Source organism: Thamnophis sirtalis, unplaced genomic scaffold, assembly GCF_051295495.1.
Source record: "Thamnophis sirtalis isolate CommonGarterSnake01/CBP01778 unplaced genomic scaffold, rThaSir2_p1.2 scaffold_3, whole genome shotgun sequence".
NCBI lineage: Eukaryota > Metazoa > Chordata > Lepidosauria > Squamata > Natricidae > Thamnophis > Thamnophis sirtalis.
This window is the reverse complement of record NW_028261383.1, coordinates 18,055,874-18,073,430: the sequence shown is the minus strand read 5'-3', so window position 1 is coordinate 18,073,430 and position 17,557 is coordinate 18,055,874. Positions and strand designations below refer to the sequence as shown.

The following is a 17,557-nucleotide window of genomic DNA, read 5'->3' as shown; positions in this document are numbered from 1 at the left end:
CAATATTGTAGAAGTAGAGGAAAGAATTTAATCCATAGATAAAAAAAGAAATAGAAGAAGAAAATCTGAAACTTTCACTTTAAAAAGTAAAAAATATTCACAAAACTTCCATCGATAGAAAAAATAAGATAAAAAAAGATAACACACTGTCCAAGAATGCTTAATTCCACCGCTTTTTCCCTTTTCTTTACCAATTTAATTTAACTTCAATCTTTTTGGGGCAGTCTTTTATAAAAATAAAATTTCCTCACCAGATGGACACAATTTCTCTTTCCGCTTTTCCTTCCGTTGAGGAGCTGTCCCAACTTCAGCAGCTTGAGGCTGTGCTTTTTGTCACCAGCTAGATTCTCTTGGATCAATCAGGGACTTTGCGATGTCCCTGAGATCAGCAAGGCATACTCTTCCCTGTCACTGTCTCTTTGGAACGGTTTAAGTCCAGATGGACCGTCCAGTGGCAAAAGTATCGACTGTGATCTCGGAGCCCCGAGATCACATATCGTATCATTGTGACATCATCTTCTTACTCAATATTTCACGAGGTTTTGATTCTAAATCTGTCTGTACATATAAATATTTGGGAAAGACTTTCACTTGCAACCAAACTTGTGCACACACATATGGAAAAAAATAGCTTAAATACTTTGCTACATTTAAAGGGCAGTATTTTCAACACAACTAAAGCTAAAATTAATATACACACATACATTTTCTCTTGCTTTGCTTGCATTCACCAGATCTTCACAAAGCCTGGAGGCTGATCCCAGACTCGCTTCAGATGTTGATTCTGCCTAAATAAAGCAGTTTGTGATAAAGCCAAGGTTGTGAGGTTTTGGAGAAATAATTGAGAGGACAATTTTTCAACAGATTTTTTTGAGCAACAACTTAACTGAATATGTAATACCTTTGGAATTTAAAAATCTATCCTGAGAACTTTCCATGTATTTATTGAGTTGCTCCTATGGCTATCCTCTGAGAGAAGGAAAACCATTTCACCAGGTTTTTCCACAGATGTCATTCTTTTTACAATCCATATCTTTAGATGGTTTCATATACAGTGGATCTTATTACACAAATAAAGGAAACTTAAGTCCCTAAAGGGATCTCCATTCCTTTGTGGGTCAATTAATAAGGGAAATAAGTTGATATGAGTCTATACTCATTCTGCATTCCATACATTTCTATTTCCCTTCTGTGTGGATTTTCTTATGGGAAGTAAGGTGACTTTTCCATCTGAAGCTCCCTTAAGAGCACCCTTTCCCTGAAAGCTCTTCCCACACTCCATGCGTTTAAAAGGTTTTTCTCCAGTATGTATCCTTTTATGGGCAGTAAAGGAATTCTTCAGAATGAATCCTTTCCCACAATCAACACATTTATAAGGTCCCCCCGCCCAATTGATCCTTCTATGGTACATCAGGTAATTATTACTTTCAGCTCTTCCCACATTCTATGCATTTAAAGGGTTTTCCCCCTGTATGGATCCTTTCGTGCGATTTCAGACACCATCTGTTCCTGAAGCTCTTCCCACACTCTAGGCATGTGTAAGATTTCTCTCCCGTGTGGAGCTTTTTATGGAGGTTCAGTTAAGTTCTCGTTTTATAGCTCTTTCCACACTCCATGCATTTATAGGGTTTTTCTCCAGTATGTATCCTTTTATGGGCAGTAAAGGAATTCTTCAGAATGAATCCTTTCCCACAATCAACACATTTATAAGGTTCCCCCCCCCCCCAATTGATCCTTCTATGGTACATCAGGTAATTATTACTTTCAGCTCTTCCCACATTCTATGCATTTAAAGGGTTTTCCCCCTGTATGGATCCTTTCGTGCGATTTCAGACACCATCTGTTCCTGAAGCTCTTCCCACACTCTAGGCATGTGTAAGATTTCTCTCCCGTGTGGAGCTTTTTATGGAGGTTCAGTTAAGTTCTCGTTTTATAGCTCTTTCCACACTCCATGCATTTATAGGGTTTTTCTCCTGCGTGGACCCGTTTATGGGAAACAAGGTAATAACTTTGCCTGAAGCTCTTCCCACAATCTAGGCATTTATGAGGTTTTTCTCCTGTGTGGACCCGTTTATGAGGAGCAAGGGAACGGCTTCTACTGAAGCTCTTTCTACACCATGCATTTATAGGGTTTTTCTCCTGTATGTACCTTTTTATGAGAAATAAGGGAACTCCTCAGAATGAACCTTTTTCCACAATCCACACATTTATAAGGTTTTCCCCCTGTATGGATCCTTTTATGGGATTTCAGATAGTATCTATACCTGAAGCTCTTTCCACACTCTAGGCACTTATAGAGCTTCTGTCTGGTGTGGATCTTTTTATGAGAAGTTAAATTACCTTTCCACCCAATGCTTTTTCCATAGTCCACACTGTTGTAGTGCTTCTCCCTTACCTGTATCATTTTATGTGAAGAAACATCATTACTGCTGGAGCTTTTTCCAGTTTCGCGGTGGTTACTAACATTGGGGTTTGCTTTGAATCTTTTTCTACTTCGACATTTCTCCGTACTTTCTTTGGAATCATGTTGGGTCAGGAAACGATCCATTTCCACACATTCAAAAATAGATTTTTCTCTCTGATTGTGCTTCTTTTCACGTTTTCTCCCTCCCCGATTATTTGTAGAGGTCTCCTCAGGAATTTCAGTTTTGATTATTTGCAGTGGTATCAAATTTGGCACTTGGTTGTTTTCCTTCATCTGCACATCAGATGCTTGTGAGGGAAGAAAAATAAATTAGAATAATCTACAACATCAACTTTGGTGTCCCTATGCATACATTTATCTACTACTGGGCATCTGCAGAGAAAGGAACAAGGGAAATGACAGTATGGAGATTAGTTATTAACTTAAAAGACTAGCATGGCTGCTCATCTAACCCTCATTCTTGGCAGTTAAAACACGACATCAGGACGTGGCACACATATTATCTCAACTATGACCCACCCAACTTGCATTCAATAAGGTAACATATGTAATGGCAACACAAAGCAAGACAAAATTTGTTGCTAAGTACGAGAACTGCAACAGGTAAAACATCCTATCCCTGGTCATCTTCCCAATAACTCTGCAGTAATGACCCAGGACCCAAAGATGACCACAAGACTGAATATCAACCCTTGTTGGTCACTACACTGATCTCTTTCTTCTAAATGAAACTGCTGGTTAGAAGACCATGAAGGGGGACTGGAATTAATATAAGAGGGAAAAAGAAGAGATGAAATAATTTTTAATAAGTTACATATTGATCGAAGTTGTAAATTAAGTATCTAGTGACACCTTGCCCTGAGTTAAATTTTCCTCCAGAGGAACTCTTACCTAAAGAAGCCACCATCATAGATGTTTCCAACATGACTTCTTGATACAGGGCTTTCTGGCTGGGATCAAGCAGCAACCACTCTTCACTGTTGAAATGGATGGCCACCTCCGCAAAGGACACAGGACCCTAAAGAAGGAAGAATCCCTGTGAGCAGACTGGACAGAATTTGCAAGATCTCCTTCAATCTGCAAATCCTAAAAGCACAAATGTCTATGGATATTTTCAGTTATCCATGGTCATGGCTGTCCCAAAAGGTGTTTTTATGAAGAGGGGACTGGACTTTTTATCACCTGTTTATTCCTCATACTCTGTCCATTGGTGTATAGACATTTGAGTCCATTTTGATTGACCCTGTGTTTACTGTCCACATAACTTGTGTTATGCCTGACTGCCCCAATTTTCTTGCCACTTGTATGATTCATGCACATGGTATGGCACTCACTATTAAATGCTTGGTTTTGCTTGACAGCAGTAGTGATATCTATGTTATATGCACTGATAACCCTATTAATTTTAGATTATTAGGGACAGAAATGTTCTGTATCAATTAATTCTCTGTCCCCGCTGTTCAGTTTAAATGTTTATCCTGAAAATCTGTGAATTTAATGCCAAGTAACTAGGGTCCCTTTCTTGGATGGATGCAAAACATCTCTTTTGTACAGTTTTGCATTGGACCAGCTACAGACATATCTGACTAATAAAACCAAAGCTTTCCCTTTAATACCATTCCTTTAGCCACACATTAAACTCCACTACACCCTGGCTTTTCCCATTTTGTTCCTTATATATTGGTAAGACCTATGAAAAAATAAGCCTGCAACTTATACTACTAAGTTCATACTACAAGCTCTGGAAATCATTCTGCACAGGAAGTACATCTTTTGGGGACAGATCATTTGTGCCAAGATGTATAATAGCATCAACATCACAGTCCTTACTTGCATTCTTGACTATCTTAAGAATACGCCTCTTGTCTCTGCTGGCAGTAGCATCTGGTAGATATCTGACCTCTTTTAAAACCTCCATATCCTTTCCTAAATTTACATCCCTTACAATTGAATCACCAAGCAGAAGGTGGCTTCTCTTTTTCGACACCTTGCCCTTTTTATGTGGTTGATATGTAGTACCTGATTCACACTTTCCACTTTCCAATGTAAGTTCTTCATCTCGGACCACGATCTCCTGCTTATTTGAGTCATCATTATCACAACTACCTTGACCTGTCACTTTAGTGTCCCTATTAACATCAGCAAGGGAGCTATATCTATTATGCTGGGACACAGCGAAAGCTTTGTGTTTATGGTTCACAGCTCTCACCCTGCCAGATCCCACGGTTGTCCATACTGCAGGATCTTTGTGGTAGAGGGGGCTGATAGCACAGCAGCTCAATAGGGTGGAATGGAAGAATTGGGCACCTAATTTCTGCTTGGAGAGCACAGATTAGAGATTCTAGATGGGTAATCTGTAAACTAGTAATTTGTTTACAAAGGGGACAGTATCCAACTTTGAAAGGAGTACTGCAAAAAACAGCTTCAAAACAAATATTACACTGAACTAAGCCGGTCATTTTGAAATAAAATAAAATCACAATCTCAAGTCCCATTAATGTATTGTCGCTATTTGTGGTTTATAGTTATATGACCTCTACCTTTCTCCTCTGTACTCCCTCTCAGACTCCCCCATCACAGCCAGCAGCTCCTCCCACCAGCCTCAGGGAAGTTAATATGCAATGGAGGCAGGTTCACTCTACCTTTCTCCCTCTCAGACTAGATTTGAATGAGAATGAATGATATATTATTCCCAACAGCAAGGAGAAGCTGTGATGGTTAAAATAATTCTATGTTTTGTGTATGTGTATTTTACATGTTTGTAAATTGTGGAAAGTTATCATCCAGCCCTCTCCCAGAAAAATGAAATATCCTAGGAAATATTGAAAAGGCAGAATATTCCTCTGGATGTGAAAAGAAAGAAACATGCTTTAAAAGACAGAATAGTTGCCTATAGCTTCCTGCCCATCCCCACCTTGTTAATGGGCCATTAAGAAGGCCAAGCTAGTCCACTTTACATAATAAAGACTTTACCAGCAGCTACAGGAAAGCATGATAATATTGGCCCCAACTGACCACATGGCATCTGAGAATTCATCCATACATGGATTCAAAACACAGCCTAGAGAGTAGCCCCTGCATGGCCCTATGGGAGTCTGACAACCAATCAGAATACATTTCTTACACAGGAACAGGAAACAGAGAAGTGGGACTAAACAGGTTATAAAAAGCATAGCAAGCCCCTCCTTCAGCCCTTCTCTTCTTCTCCACCAAAATTGAAGCATGTGATCACCCTTTCTGTTCAGGAACTCAAGCCATGTGGCCCTGTCCACCATTTCCAAGCAGCCTCCATGTCTCCAGTGTCTTTTTCCCCACTTGGAGCAGAACCCAGAAAGACATTTCTTTCATCAAAATAAAATTTAAAATAAAAATGTAACATAATTCTTTTATCCAAACAAGAGATTATATTTAATTTTATCTCTAGCTTGAAATTGCTTTTGGATTTTCTGTTTGCAATGAGAAAAAAAAAAGACTTTGATTCCGTTTTTGTAAACTGGACAGGCTTATTGTTACAGAAATAATTTGTATATACTGTTGTGTAAAAACAAAAAGTTGTGGTGGTAATGTTGTTTACCTTTGACTGTGCCAAAGAGCGTCAAAAATAGATGCCTTTTTCCTTCCATTATATGTAACCCCTTTTTTCCCCTTCCCCTCTTTCTACTTTTCCATGTTTTCTTTCTATTTATTTTATATTTTGATAAACTAATTAAAAAGATAGCTTGAAAATAAACCACACACAAACATTCATGAAAATACTAAGGAGGGCACTTTCAGGCATCAAAAGGTAGATGATACAGAAAGCAATTTCTGCTTCTCCTGTTTTTATCCCTTTCCCCAAGGATTGGAAAACAAGATTATACTTACAATAAAGTAGATTTAGCCTAGCTATTCATGTGTCCTTTCTGCTTTACTTGGGACAGGGAACATGAAGTGCCATGTGGCATTTTTTGAAGCCAGAATTATAAAACCACTGAGGAATTCCCTAGATCTCCAAATGTTTGTTGAGTGGTTGGCCTAGTTTGACTGATCGTAAATTTAAATTTCTAATTTCCTTGTGCTTTGCTCAGGAATAACAATAATCATAGGTTGAATCACCAAGGAAACCAGAAATCTCCTACTGCTCCCCCATATAAGTGGCTAACCTCTTCTTTCTTACCTGAGTCAGGAATCTGGCAGTTCTTTCAGCTTCATCAACAGGAGGAGAAGATTCAGTGAACAACGGTGACTCCATTTTGTCCACTGGAAAGGAGAGAGACAGAATGGAAACAGGAAAGGCTTCAACTTCATCTTTTCTATCTTGAAGGCACAACTTTCTTACCGTTCTTATTGGATCACCTTCTACTAAGTCAATGACTAAGACACAAGAAGACACAGAGAATTAAGGATAACTGGAATCTTTCTAGAAAATCTCCAGTCCAGTGGAACAGTCTTCCCTTACCTAGTGAGGTATCCTGACTTTTATCCTCGGGGATCCCTCTGAAAAACAGATCAGGAGAAAGATTTGCGAGATCCACCCAATTACTCCCTATTACTGGAAGGACCTCAGAACCTGAAATATAAGCAAAGAAGAGCAGTTAAGAAAACAGGACAAAAGAGGATCTGGATTTTATCTTTTGCCCACAAAACCCTTGTGACCATCAGTGGAGAAGGATGAGACCCAAGGGGAGAATCGCTCCAAATGAGATACTCTTTGGAAGAACTCAAGAACAATTTAGCTAATGCGGTTCTCTAAATATCTACTCGGATTATTAATCTCCAAAACTCTATCAGGGACACATGAAATAATTAAAGCATGTGGAGATCCCTCCGTGTTCCCCAAAAGAAGCTTCTCTTACCTGAGACCTTTCCTGCTTCTTGCAGCCACTGGCACCGCCGGGCAACTGGTCTCCGCTGGCTCTCCAAAGACCCTTCCAAGGAATCTGAATGTAAATGGAGATCGAGCCTTTAGGCTTCCTTCTCTCCTCCCCCCTGCCCCACTGTTGGATCTCCACCACGCGCAGCCAAGAGCAGTTATGGGGCGGGTTTCCAAACTCCCTCCAACCTCAAAATCTCGTTCCCTCCCCTGGGGAGGATCTGAGTCACGGGACCCACTCTTGCCCCGCCCCCACCAGATTCCCAGGGATCAACTCTCAGCCGCAACTACCCGACCATGCCAAGGTAGAAGAGCAGGCGCAGTGGCGTTAAGAGCCCCCTCCCCTGGTGGCACCTGGGTGCAATCGCGGATGCGGGTCTGCCTCTCATTCTCACAAAGAGACGCAAACAGAGAGCGAGAGGAAAGACGGGGAGCGAGGAAGGAGGAGACTCCCACCGCCAAAACTTATAAAGTGAAAGTGACCTTCCCTTGTTGAACCAGAAGCCACAGTCTTTTCCTCGGAGACCCAATGAGCGAAACTCCTTCCTGGTTGGTCCACAGCAAAGGGAGCAAAGCGAAAGGAGGACCCCCCCCCAAAAGAGAGTCCTAGGTGGCTTTTCGTAGAGTTTCACAGGAAAGAAGCCAAGCGTTCATATAATTCAACATCATCATAATAATGTAACTCGGGATCGTGAGAAATGGGTGGAGGGGGAAAGGACAGCCAGTACCCTAAAACAGGGGTCTCCAACCTTTGCTGGCTGAGGCATTCTGGGAGTTGAAGTCCACAAGTCTTAAAGTTGCCAAGGTTGGAGACCCCTACCCTAGAAGAGGTTAAAAACATCCTCCTCACCTGATGCTTCTCAGGCGTCCAACAACTTCCTAGGAGGTGTTGGAAGAAATATCCTTCTGGGTTGGTTCACTTCCAAGTGGGGAAAAGGATATGGAGGCTGTTTGGAAGGATGGTTGAACGGAGGACAGGATCTCATGCCTTGGAGCTCCTGGGCGACAAAGGACAGAGACCCCTGAGCTTCCATGCCCTCTGGGCTTTTGAGTTTGAGCTTGTATTCCGATTGGTTGTCAGACTCTCCTGGGGCCAGGCAGGGGCAATCCTAGACTGTCCTGAGAGCCAAGCTTGTTTGAGCCTTGGCTGGCTAATGTAATCTTCCCAGATGCCATGCGGTGAGTTTCTGTTGCTAGATGGGTACCATTATGGCTCTGCCTGAAGGAGGCAAATCTTTGTTATAGGGAATAAACTGGCTCAGGCCTTAATGGCCCGCTGACAAAGGTGGGTGTGTGTGGGGGTTTCTTCCTCCCTTTTAGGAAGGCAGCCGTTTAATATTTCCTAAAATATTTAACTTTAGGAACATTAAATATTTTAATTTAATTTTTCTAGGAGAGGGGCAGATTTTAACTTCCTACAGAGGTCAGAGAAACGAGGTCTCCCTGAAGCAGAAGAGGGAGAATCATATAGAGCTGGCTGAGGAATTCTGGGAGTTGAAGTCCACAAGTCTTAAAGTTGCCAAGGTTGGAGACCCCTGATATAGAGAGTCAAAACTACCTTGCTAATGCTTTTCTCATTCCATGGTTTTCATGGCATCATTGGGCAAGGTGAAACTGAGTCAGATGTGAACTCATTCCACCCCCTTCTAGCATTTTCTATCACACTCCCTCTCCTCCCGGTAAGTTCTACATATTCATCTGTTTGTTCATTAAGCTTTTTTTGTTCAATTTATAAAAAGTAGGCATCATTTACATTGTGCAATAACTGTTTCCTGTAATTTATTAACCTTTAAAATTGAAAAAGGTGGTTAACAATCAGGAAATGTGTTTTTTTTTAAAGCCTATATTCAGATAAAAGGCACAAAGTCACAATCATGCTACTAACTGTTTTCTCCAAAATCATATCAATGCTAGTCCCCTAACATAGCAATAGCAATAGCAGTTAGAGAGGAGGCTCTCCCCTGGGGGTCGCTAGCCGACACTGTCTGGCTGACGGCACCCTGAGGAGGCCAACTCTGGGATCGCACTGGACGGTGGGAGGCTATCCTGGGCCTAAGCCATGGAGCGCTTTAAAGGTCATAATTAGTACCTTGAATTGCACCCAGAAGATAACCGGCAACCAGTGCAGGCCACCTAAAAGGGGTGTAACATGGGAGCACCTAGGTGCCCCCATTATAACCTCCGCAGGCGCATTCTGGACCAGTTGAAGCCTCCGGGTGTTCTTTAAGGGCAGCCCCATGAAGAGAGAGCGTTACAGTAGTCCAGGCAAGAAAGGACGAGGGCCTGAGTGACTGTGCATAGCGCATCCCAATCCAGGAAGGGGCGCAACTGACGTACCAGGCGAGCCTGGTAAAAGGCCCCCCTGGTCACAGCTGTCAGGTGTTCTTCTAAACTAAGCTGCATATCCAGGAGGACACCCAGACTGTGGGCCCTCTCTGAGGGGGCTAAAATTTCTCCCCCTATCGTCAAAGATGGAACAAGATGCACAAATCGGGATGACGGAAACCACAGCCACTCAGTCTTGGAGGGATTGAGCTTGAGCCTGTTCCTCCCCATCCAGATCCACACAGCCTCCAGGCATTGGGACATCACATCGAGGGCATCATTTGGGACTGTGTATGTCAGCTAATCCAAACCCCTCCCCCCAAAGCAGCATCCTACACCATTTTTGACAGATGGCACTTGTCTTCTTGAAAGCTTCCTGTGTTCAATTGTTTTGTCAGAAAATTTCTCTTTATTTCTAGGTTGAAATCTAGGTTGGCTAGTTACACCCAAATCCTGCAACCGTTCTTCAAATGTTTTAGTCCCCAGGCCTTTGAGGACCTTCGTTGCTCTTCTCTGAACTTTTTCCAAGGTCTCAACATCTTTTTTGTAATGTGGATTACAAAATGTGGATGCAGGAATGGCCTCACAAAGGATTTATAAAGTGATACTGATACTTCACATGATTTTGATTCTATGCCTCTGTTCATGAGTACGTTAAATTTCAATCCCCCAGGGCAGGAATGGGTTGCTGCTGGTTTTACTACAACCCAGAGCGTCCGTGCGCTGTTCACTGTAAATCGTTCTTCACACATGCGCAATTTACAGTGAACTGCGCACATGTACAATGAAAACCAAAATGGCAGTGGCACAGCAGTGACGAGGGAACTGGTCCGGGGCATGGGAGGCCTGGGCTACTGGCGGGTCTGCCATCCAGGCCTGAATACCACTACCGTTTTGGCCGAAGCGAGTCGAACCGGGAGCAACTCACCTCTGTCCCAGGGGTTTTGGGATGCATTCTGTGAGTTAGCCCATTTGAGGTATGTTGAATCAAAAATTGTGGCCCAACAAGGCACCCAGTTTAAGGTTACAAACAGACACAAGAGGCCTAATATAATATAGATAGTAAAACATTTAATGTAAGTAAGTTCTATTTGGAAAGTCTTAAGGAAAAACATAGGATGGGCTTTCCCCTTTTCCTATCAGCCTCCCAAGCAGGCCCACACTGCAGGGGTGTGTTTAATGGGCAGGGACTGGATGGAGCGAGAATCTGCCCCTTTAGGACCAGGGATTGCTCTCCATCTCATCTCCTGGGACTCGAAGGGGGGTCCAGGTTCAGCCGAGAGGTCCAAAGGGCAGCTCCAGAGTGACCTTGACAAGATGGAATTATAGCAATAGTAGTTAGACTTATATACCGCTTCATAGGGCTTTCAGCCCTCTCTAAGCGGTTTACAGAGTCAGCATATCGCCCCCAGAGTCTGGGTCCTCATTTCACTCACCTCGGAAGGATGGAAGGCTGAGTCAACCTTGAGATTTGAACAGCTGAACTGCAGAACTGCAGTCAGCTGAAGTAGCCTGCAGTGCTGCATTTAACCACTGTGCCACCTCGGCTCCCTTATTGGCTTAATTAGAGGGTTAATCAAGAGAGGACCGCTCCCTCCCTCCCGGTAGATCAGTGGTGGGTTGCTAACCGGTTTACTACTGGTTTGCTCATGCTTACACAAAGCTTGTGCACATGCACAGAAGTGTCCAGGCAGGTGGGCGGAGCCTCCTTCCACCGCCACTACCGGTACGGCCTAACTGGGCCGAACCAGGAGCAACCCACCTCTGCTGTAGATGTTTCATATTAACAAAGAAGACGGGGCTACAATGGGAGTGGCACCAAAGGAGGGAGCCTGGCATCATTTTGCCAGAATCTTTGCAAAAGATCGAAAGAAAGAAGGGCAACTCATAAAGGAGAGATGCTCCCTTCCGTTGCCCTCTTCAAGTTCCCAAAACTTGGGAGACACCCTAGATCGGGTGCTATGTAGTGTTGTGTAGAGTTTGTGTGTGTGTGTGTTCAATTGCATTGCACGAAAAGCTTCCAAACAGTCTCCAAAACAGAGAATTAGGCTTTTTAAATTCTCTGTTATGGAGCCTCCCTCACTCACTCAATATTTTTTATTTTTGTATTTAATGGAAGGGAAATAGAAGATACTCACCTGCAGGTGGCTGGATGAGCATTGCTGGAAGGAGAAAATGACCCAATGAGAACCGTTCATGGGCTGGAGCACTGAGGGAGTCCTCCCCCCGCTTCAATAGCCCATAATAGGTTGCATGATCTTCCCTTAATAGCCCGTCCCAGAAGAGGGGTTCCCAAACAAATTTCTCAGAGGGACAAGCAGTCTTGCTATTGGATGCCCCTCTTTGCCCTCTGCTCACTAAGCTTCACAAGATGTCTCCCCTAGATGGTCCCCATCCCCACAACCTCTTATCCAGCCCCACAGACTCACCATTCTTGCTCTTCAGATAGGAGAAGAACCCCATAGCCAGGAAGGCCACTCCTATCATGGCCCCCACAGCCCCCGTCCAGAGTTTCCTCCTGGCAGAGCTGGAGGAATGGGGCTCTGAGGAAGGAGAAGGAGCTTTACCTGAGCAGGAAGATCAGGGCCACCTTCCTCTAGGAGGTTCTATTCCGGTTCTACCCACAGGAAGCGTCTCTCCCACTTCTCAGAGCAGGATGGAATCCCCAGAGAAGGGGAGGGAGGGAGGAGAGTGGCTTACCCCACTGGACAGTGATGGGGACCTCCAAGCTGGCGTGCTCCACCTTGCAAGTGTAGACATCCCCCCGCTGGGTCTGGGTCTCCAGCATCACCTGGAGCTGGTAGGTCCAGTCTCCATTCCGGAGCTCCTCCCCGAAGGCCACGCCCTCCTTTTCCGGCCGCCCATTCTTCAGCCACTGGATCTCGATCTCTACGGGGTAAAAGCCCGTCGCGGTGCAGAGGAGGATGGTGTTGGGGGAATCGGGGTCCATCTTGGTGGGGGAGATGGTGACGGTGGGCTTGGCTGGAGGGAAGGAGGGACATGAGAAGACCCAACAGAGCCCAGAACAGAAGACCAAACACAGAAACCATTTTAATTTTCAAATTACAGAATAAGTGTAAAACAATAACCTTGGCCGCTATCTAATAAAAAGAAAGAATGATTGATCCAATTTATATGGTTGCTCATCTCAACAGGTGCCTCTGAGCAGCAAACAGTTTTTTTTAAAAAAGAACAATCATAAATATTACAAAAATTAAAACACATAGCAGCCATGCAAAAACTCAAACCAGTAACATAACCAAGAAGTCAGTCCCTGTATACCCTTGGCATCTTAGATGTTGGCATAAATAATAAAAGGCCAGTAGAGCTGGTGCCATCCTGTTCTCAGGAGGTGATGTCATGGCCCAGGCTCAGAATTCGAACTCTGATTCTGAGAAAGTGCCCCAGTTAAAACCAGAGTATGTGAGCCTCAGGAGACCAGAAGCCAAGAATCCCATGAGGCTGATCAAACACCTGAACAGCTGCGGCAGTCAGATGAAGATGAAGTAAAGCTCTCCAGCCCCTGCACCAGGCAAGTAGAATGAAGAGCACAGCAGAGACATTCTATAAGGCTTCTCGCTAAGCAAGGGAATACATTTCTTGAGAAATGACAGCTGGCTGAAGCCAGATAAAGGAGGCAGCTCTAACCCATGTTCCTCTGTGGGAAAATACCATCTATTACTCAGCTGTTATGTGATATTCCTGAGGATTCTGCCAGTGAAAGTCTGACCTCCAGACTGGCTGACAACCTTGACTCGGCTCTTGGAACTTTGGAATGATTTGGGAGTATTTTTATTCACACTTCTGTTAACACCAAACTTGGTAAAACAGACTCTGTTAATTGCAAAATGTAACAGCTGGAGCAATGAAAGTTTGGACAATGAGTAAGACCACACATAGCTAATTGGTTGAAGAGAGTTGGCCATGGCATGAGGAAATATGATTGGTTGCTACGAGAGTAAAGGGGGAGTTTGATACCCCTGGGTTAAACAAAGGGGAGTCTTTGTAGCCCCTCCCCAGGATGGACTGGAATAACTTGTTGCAACTCACTTTCTGACAACTTGCTGCAGGACAATTCAATTCAATTACCAGTATTTAAAATAATGTTAAAAAATCATTTTACTTTTTGTCATTTACTTTTCATGTTGTCCCACCTTTGGCATTCTTGGTTTAATGATTTTGTTCCATCGTTTCTTTGATATTACCGGTAATGTAACTCTTTTCCTGCAGCGAGTTGGCTATGGTAAATTGGCAGTGGTGAGTCAGATGTGAAGAGTTGGTAATGACGAGTTGTCAAATACCCTCCCCAGGAAGCCCTTCCCTCCCGGACTCACTTTTCCGGCCAACCACAAGCCCCATCTTGGCCGCCTTGTAGTTATGTCTGCAGAAGCGATCCACTTCAGCCCTCTTCATCATCAGAATGACCTTGTTTCTGTTCCACTCCTTGGCCTCCAGCTTCCCCAACTCTGTGATGGCCACATGCTTCCCAAGGTGGCTGTCGAAGCAGACAAACTCCTGCCGGTCGTAGAAGTACCTGTCCAAGTAACGCACCCGCTGCGTCCCATCGAGTGGGAAAAGACAGGCGGTCTTCTCCTGGTACAAGAAATGGACTGCAGGAGTATGAAGAGGAGAAGGAGGGAAGCCATCATAATGGAGTCCAGAGACACCTGAGCAATCGGTGTGCTGTCACAGCCAAAAGAGCCAACGTGATCTTGGGCTGCATCCACAAAGAACAATTGAAGGAGCGCAGGAAGGGCTGCACTGGCCAGACTGGCTGGAATAAAGTGAAAGTGACCTTCCCTTGTCGAACCAGAAGCCAGTCTCTTCCCCGTAGACCTAATGAGCGAAACTCCTTCCTGGTTGGTCCACAGCAAAGGGAACAAAGCGAAAGGAGGAAACCCCCCCCCCAAAAAGAGAGTCCTACCTGGCTTTTCGTAGAGTTTCACAGGAAAGAAGCCAAGCGTTCATATAATTCATCATCATAATAATAATGTAACCCAGGATTGTGAGAAATGGGTGGAGGGGGAAAGGACAGCCAGTACCCTAGAAGAGAGGTCTCCAAACTTGGCAACTTTAAGTCTTGTGGACTTCAACTCCCAGAATGCCTCAGCCAGCAAAGCTTGACAAAGCTGGCTGAGGAATTCTGGAAGTTGAAGTCCAAAAGTCTTAAAGTTGCCAACGTTGGAGACCCCTACCCTAGAAGAGGTTAAAAACATCCTCCTCACCTGATGCTTCTCAGGTGTCCAACAACTTCCTAGGAGGTGTTGGAAGAAATATCCTTCTGGGCTCACTTTTAAAGATATGGAAGCTGTTTGGAAGGATGGTTGAACGGAGGACAGGATCTCATGTTTGGGAGCTCCTGGGCGACAAAGGGCAGAGATCCCTGAGCTTCCATGCCCTCTAGGCTTTTGAGTTTGAGCTTGTATTCCGATTGGATGTCAGACTCTCCTGGGGCCGCACAGGGGCAATCCTAGACTGTCCTGAGAGCCAAGCTTGTCTGAGCTTTGGCTGGCTAAGGACTCAAAGAGGAGCTTCTTTTTCTACAACTTGGAAGGTATTTCTTGGCCTTTAAGGATTTGCACTTTGAGGCTGGGGAGGTCCAGGCGGCATTTCCATTTATCTTCCCAGTTAATACCATTTAAAATAATGTATTAATTGAATAAGTCAATTGAACATATTCCTCATTGTCCAGCGAGAGATTCCACTCTTTCCCTTTGAAAACGAAGCCCTGAAAGAAACACCATCGTTATTCTGAAGGGTCTTTGGGGCTGAGTGGAGGCCGAAGGGCTTGAAGATCATCCATGGTTAGGGTTGACACTGCAGGGGTGGAGGGAGAAGAAGGGATCAGGGGACCCAATTCAGTTTCTGACACGGAGAAAGGAGAAATCGAGTCCCTCACAAAGGACCCAAAGGAACCCTCCATGTTGGCGCTTCCCTCAGAGCCGCGTCTGTCTCCCTCCTCTCTTCCCGCCAGAATAGGCTCCTCCCACCCCTCTCGGGCCCCCTTTTCCCGCTTCGCGTCTGGGAATCGCACAGGGAGGGGGCGTGGCCAAGAAGAAAGGGGAGGACTCACGCAAGCTCCCGTCTCGCCTGGAGTGGGGGTGGCTGGATGTCACAGTCCCCTCCTCCCCGCCTGCCTGCACCAGCATCATTGGTCCCTCCCAGTCCCGCGTGGGTGCTCCTTCCCCCGTTCGCTTCCAGGGCTCCCGGCCAACGTCCCTCCCAGCATCAGCAGCAATAGGCGTCATTCACGGAGGCTTCCCATAAGAGAGGGGAGAAGGGGCATCGGGATGGGGCGGGGCTCGACAGGGAGATTTCGGAGTGGCTTCCAAGGAATCCGTTGCGCCAATGGGAAGCCTCCCTTCTGTTGAGTCATCTGTCTCCGGGCAAATTTCTCCCTGCGAGGAAAGCCTTTGGAGCAGAAAGAGAAGTGGGGAGCCGTATGAATCTCCTCCTTCTGCTCCACGGGGAGCCTGATTCCCTGAACTATTGTGTGTGAGTGAGTGACGGAGGAAAAGAGAGGATCCCCAAAGGACGGAAGGGGCGTCCCCTCCGCGTGAGTTTCTGCAAGTCGCCTTTTGCACCCGGACCCGGGAAGGCGCGCGATCTCCGCCTGGTTTCTCCCGGATGCCGCTTGCACAGCTCGCTCTCCAGGGCAGGTGCAACTCCGGGCAGAGGCTGCCCTGCAAAAGCCTCCAAAGCTGCCCCCGCGGGCGCCATTTCACCCCAGGTGCCGGCAGGGGGCGCACTCTTGGCTGCCCACTGCCGAGGCCACTGCGCATGCTCCACTCGGTCTGCGTGGTTGGGTAGTTTCGGACGCGAGTCGCTCCCTGGGAATCTGGTGGGGGCGGGCAAGGACGGGTCCGCGACTCAGATCTTCCTCAGGAGAGGGAACGAGGTTCGGAGGGAGCGGGAAACCCGCCCCATGACGGCTCTTGGTTGTGCATGGGGGGAATCCAAGAGTGAGGAGGAGAGAACGAAGCCCAAAGGAATCCCCTGCTCGCATCTTCAGATTCCTGGAAGACTGGAAGGATCATTGGAGAGCCAACGGAGACCAGTTGCCCGGCCGCGCCAGTAGCTGGAGGCTCAGGATACCTCACTAGGTAAGGGAAGACTGTTCCACTGGATTGGAGGTTTTCTAGAAAGATTCCAGTTATCCTTCATTCTCTGCGTCTTCTCGGGACCCCATAAAGAAAGCTAGAACTGCCTCTTCAAGCTAGAAGACTTAAGGCGCACAAAGGGATTCCCTCCCTTCAGAGCAAGCCTAGGATTTGCCTTTCACAGAAGACCGACTCCTGTAGGGGCCACCTTGAGTTGCATCCTGGCTCCTCCTCCATCATGATTTCTCTTTGTCTTTGGCCTTCCTTAAGAGATAATTTTGACTAAATTCCTACACAGATCCCTGCTGGTCCATTTCCAAGACCATCTGATCTTGTAGGCATGTTTCCTGGGTTGCTAGAACATCACTAATTTCTCTGGTTTCAAACTGAAGAGAGAATGGGGCGGGGGAGAATTTACAGGGATTGAGCAAAAGCTTCGGATGCGGAGGGTATAAACTGCCATGTGTTGTTCCAAAAGGTTAGGAGAACAATCTAACTGAGCTTAGTTCTTCAGCATGTGGTGAGGTTTGGTCTTCTCCTTTTATTCATGGCTCCCATGATGGAGCCCATGAAAGGAAGTGTGAAGAGACAAAAATGGAGGTTTCCAGGGCAGGACAGGAAGAAACCTTAAGCTGTGCCTTCAGGATAGAAAAGATGAAGTTGAACTCTTTCCTGTTTCCACTCTGTCTCTCTCATTTCCAGTGGACAAAATGGAGTCACCGTTGTTCACTGAATCATCTCCTCCTATTGGTAGAGTGAAAGAGCTGCTGGATTCCTGATTAAGGTAAGAAAGAAGAGGTTAGCCGCTTATATGGGGGAGAATTAGGAGGCCTCTAATTTCCTTTGCCGACTCTA

At 45.5% G+C, this 17,557-nt stretch overlaps 1 protein-coding gene across 1 annotated transcript; it reads right to left on the bottom strand.

The window, feature by feature from the left end:
- Positions 1–1,917: 1,917 nt before the first annotated feature.
- Positions 1,918–15,840, bottom strand: LOC148047335 (uncharacterized; the record flags this gene model as incomplete). The annotated part of the gene is made up of 10 exons (XM_087708043.1): positions 1,918–2,149; positions 2,265–2,712; positions 3,317–3,443; positions 6,582–6,778; positions 6,864–6,974; positions 11,741–11,764; positions 12,032–12,145; positions 12,303–12,584; positions 13,937–14,222; positions 15,781–15,840. Coding segments are annotated over 10 exons (1,881 nt in total), but the record flags the coding sequence as incomplete, so codon positions are not given.
- Between the last annotated feature and the right edge of the window lie 1,717 nt (positions 15,841–17,557).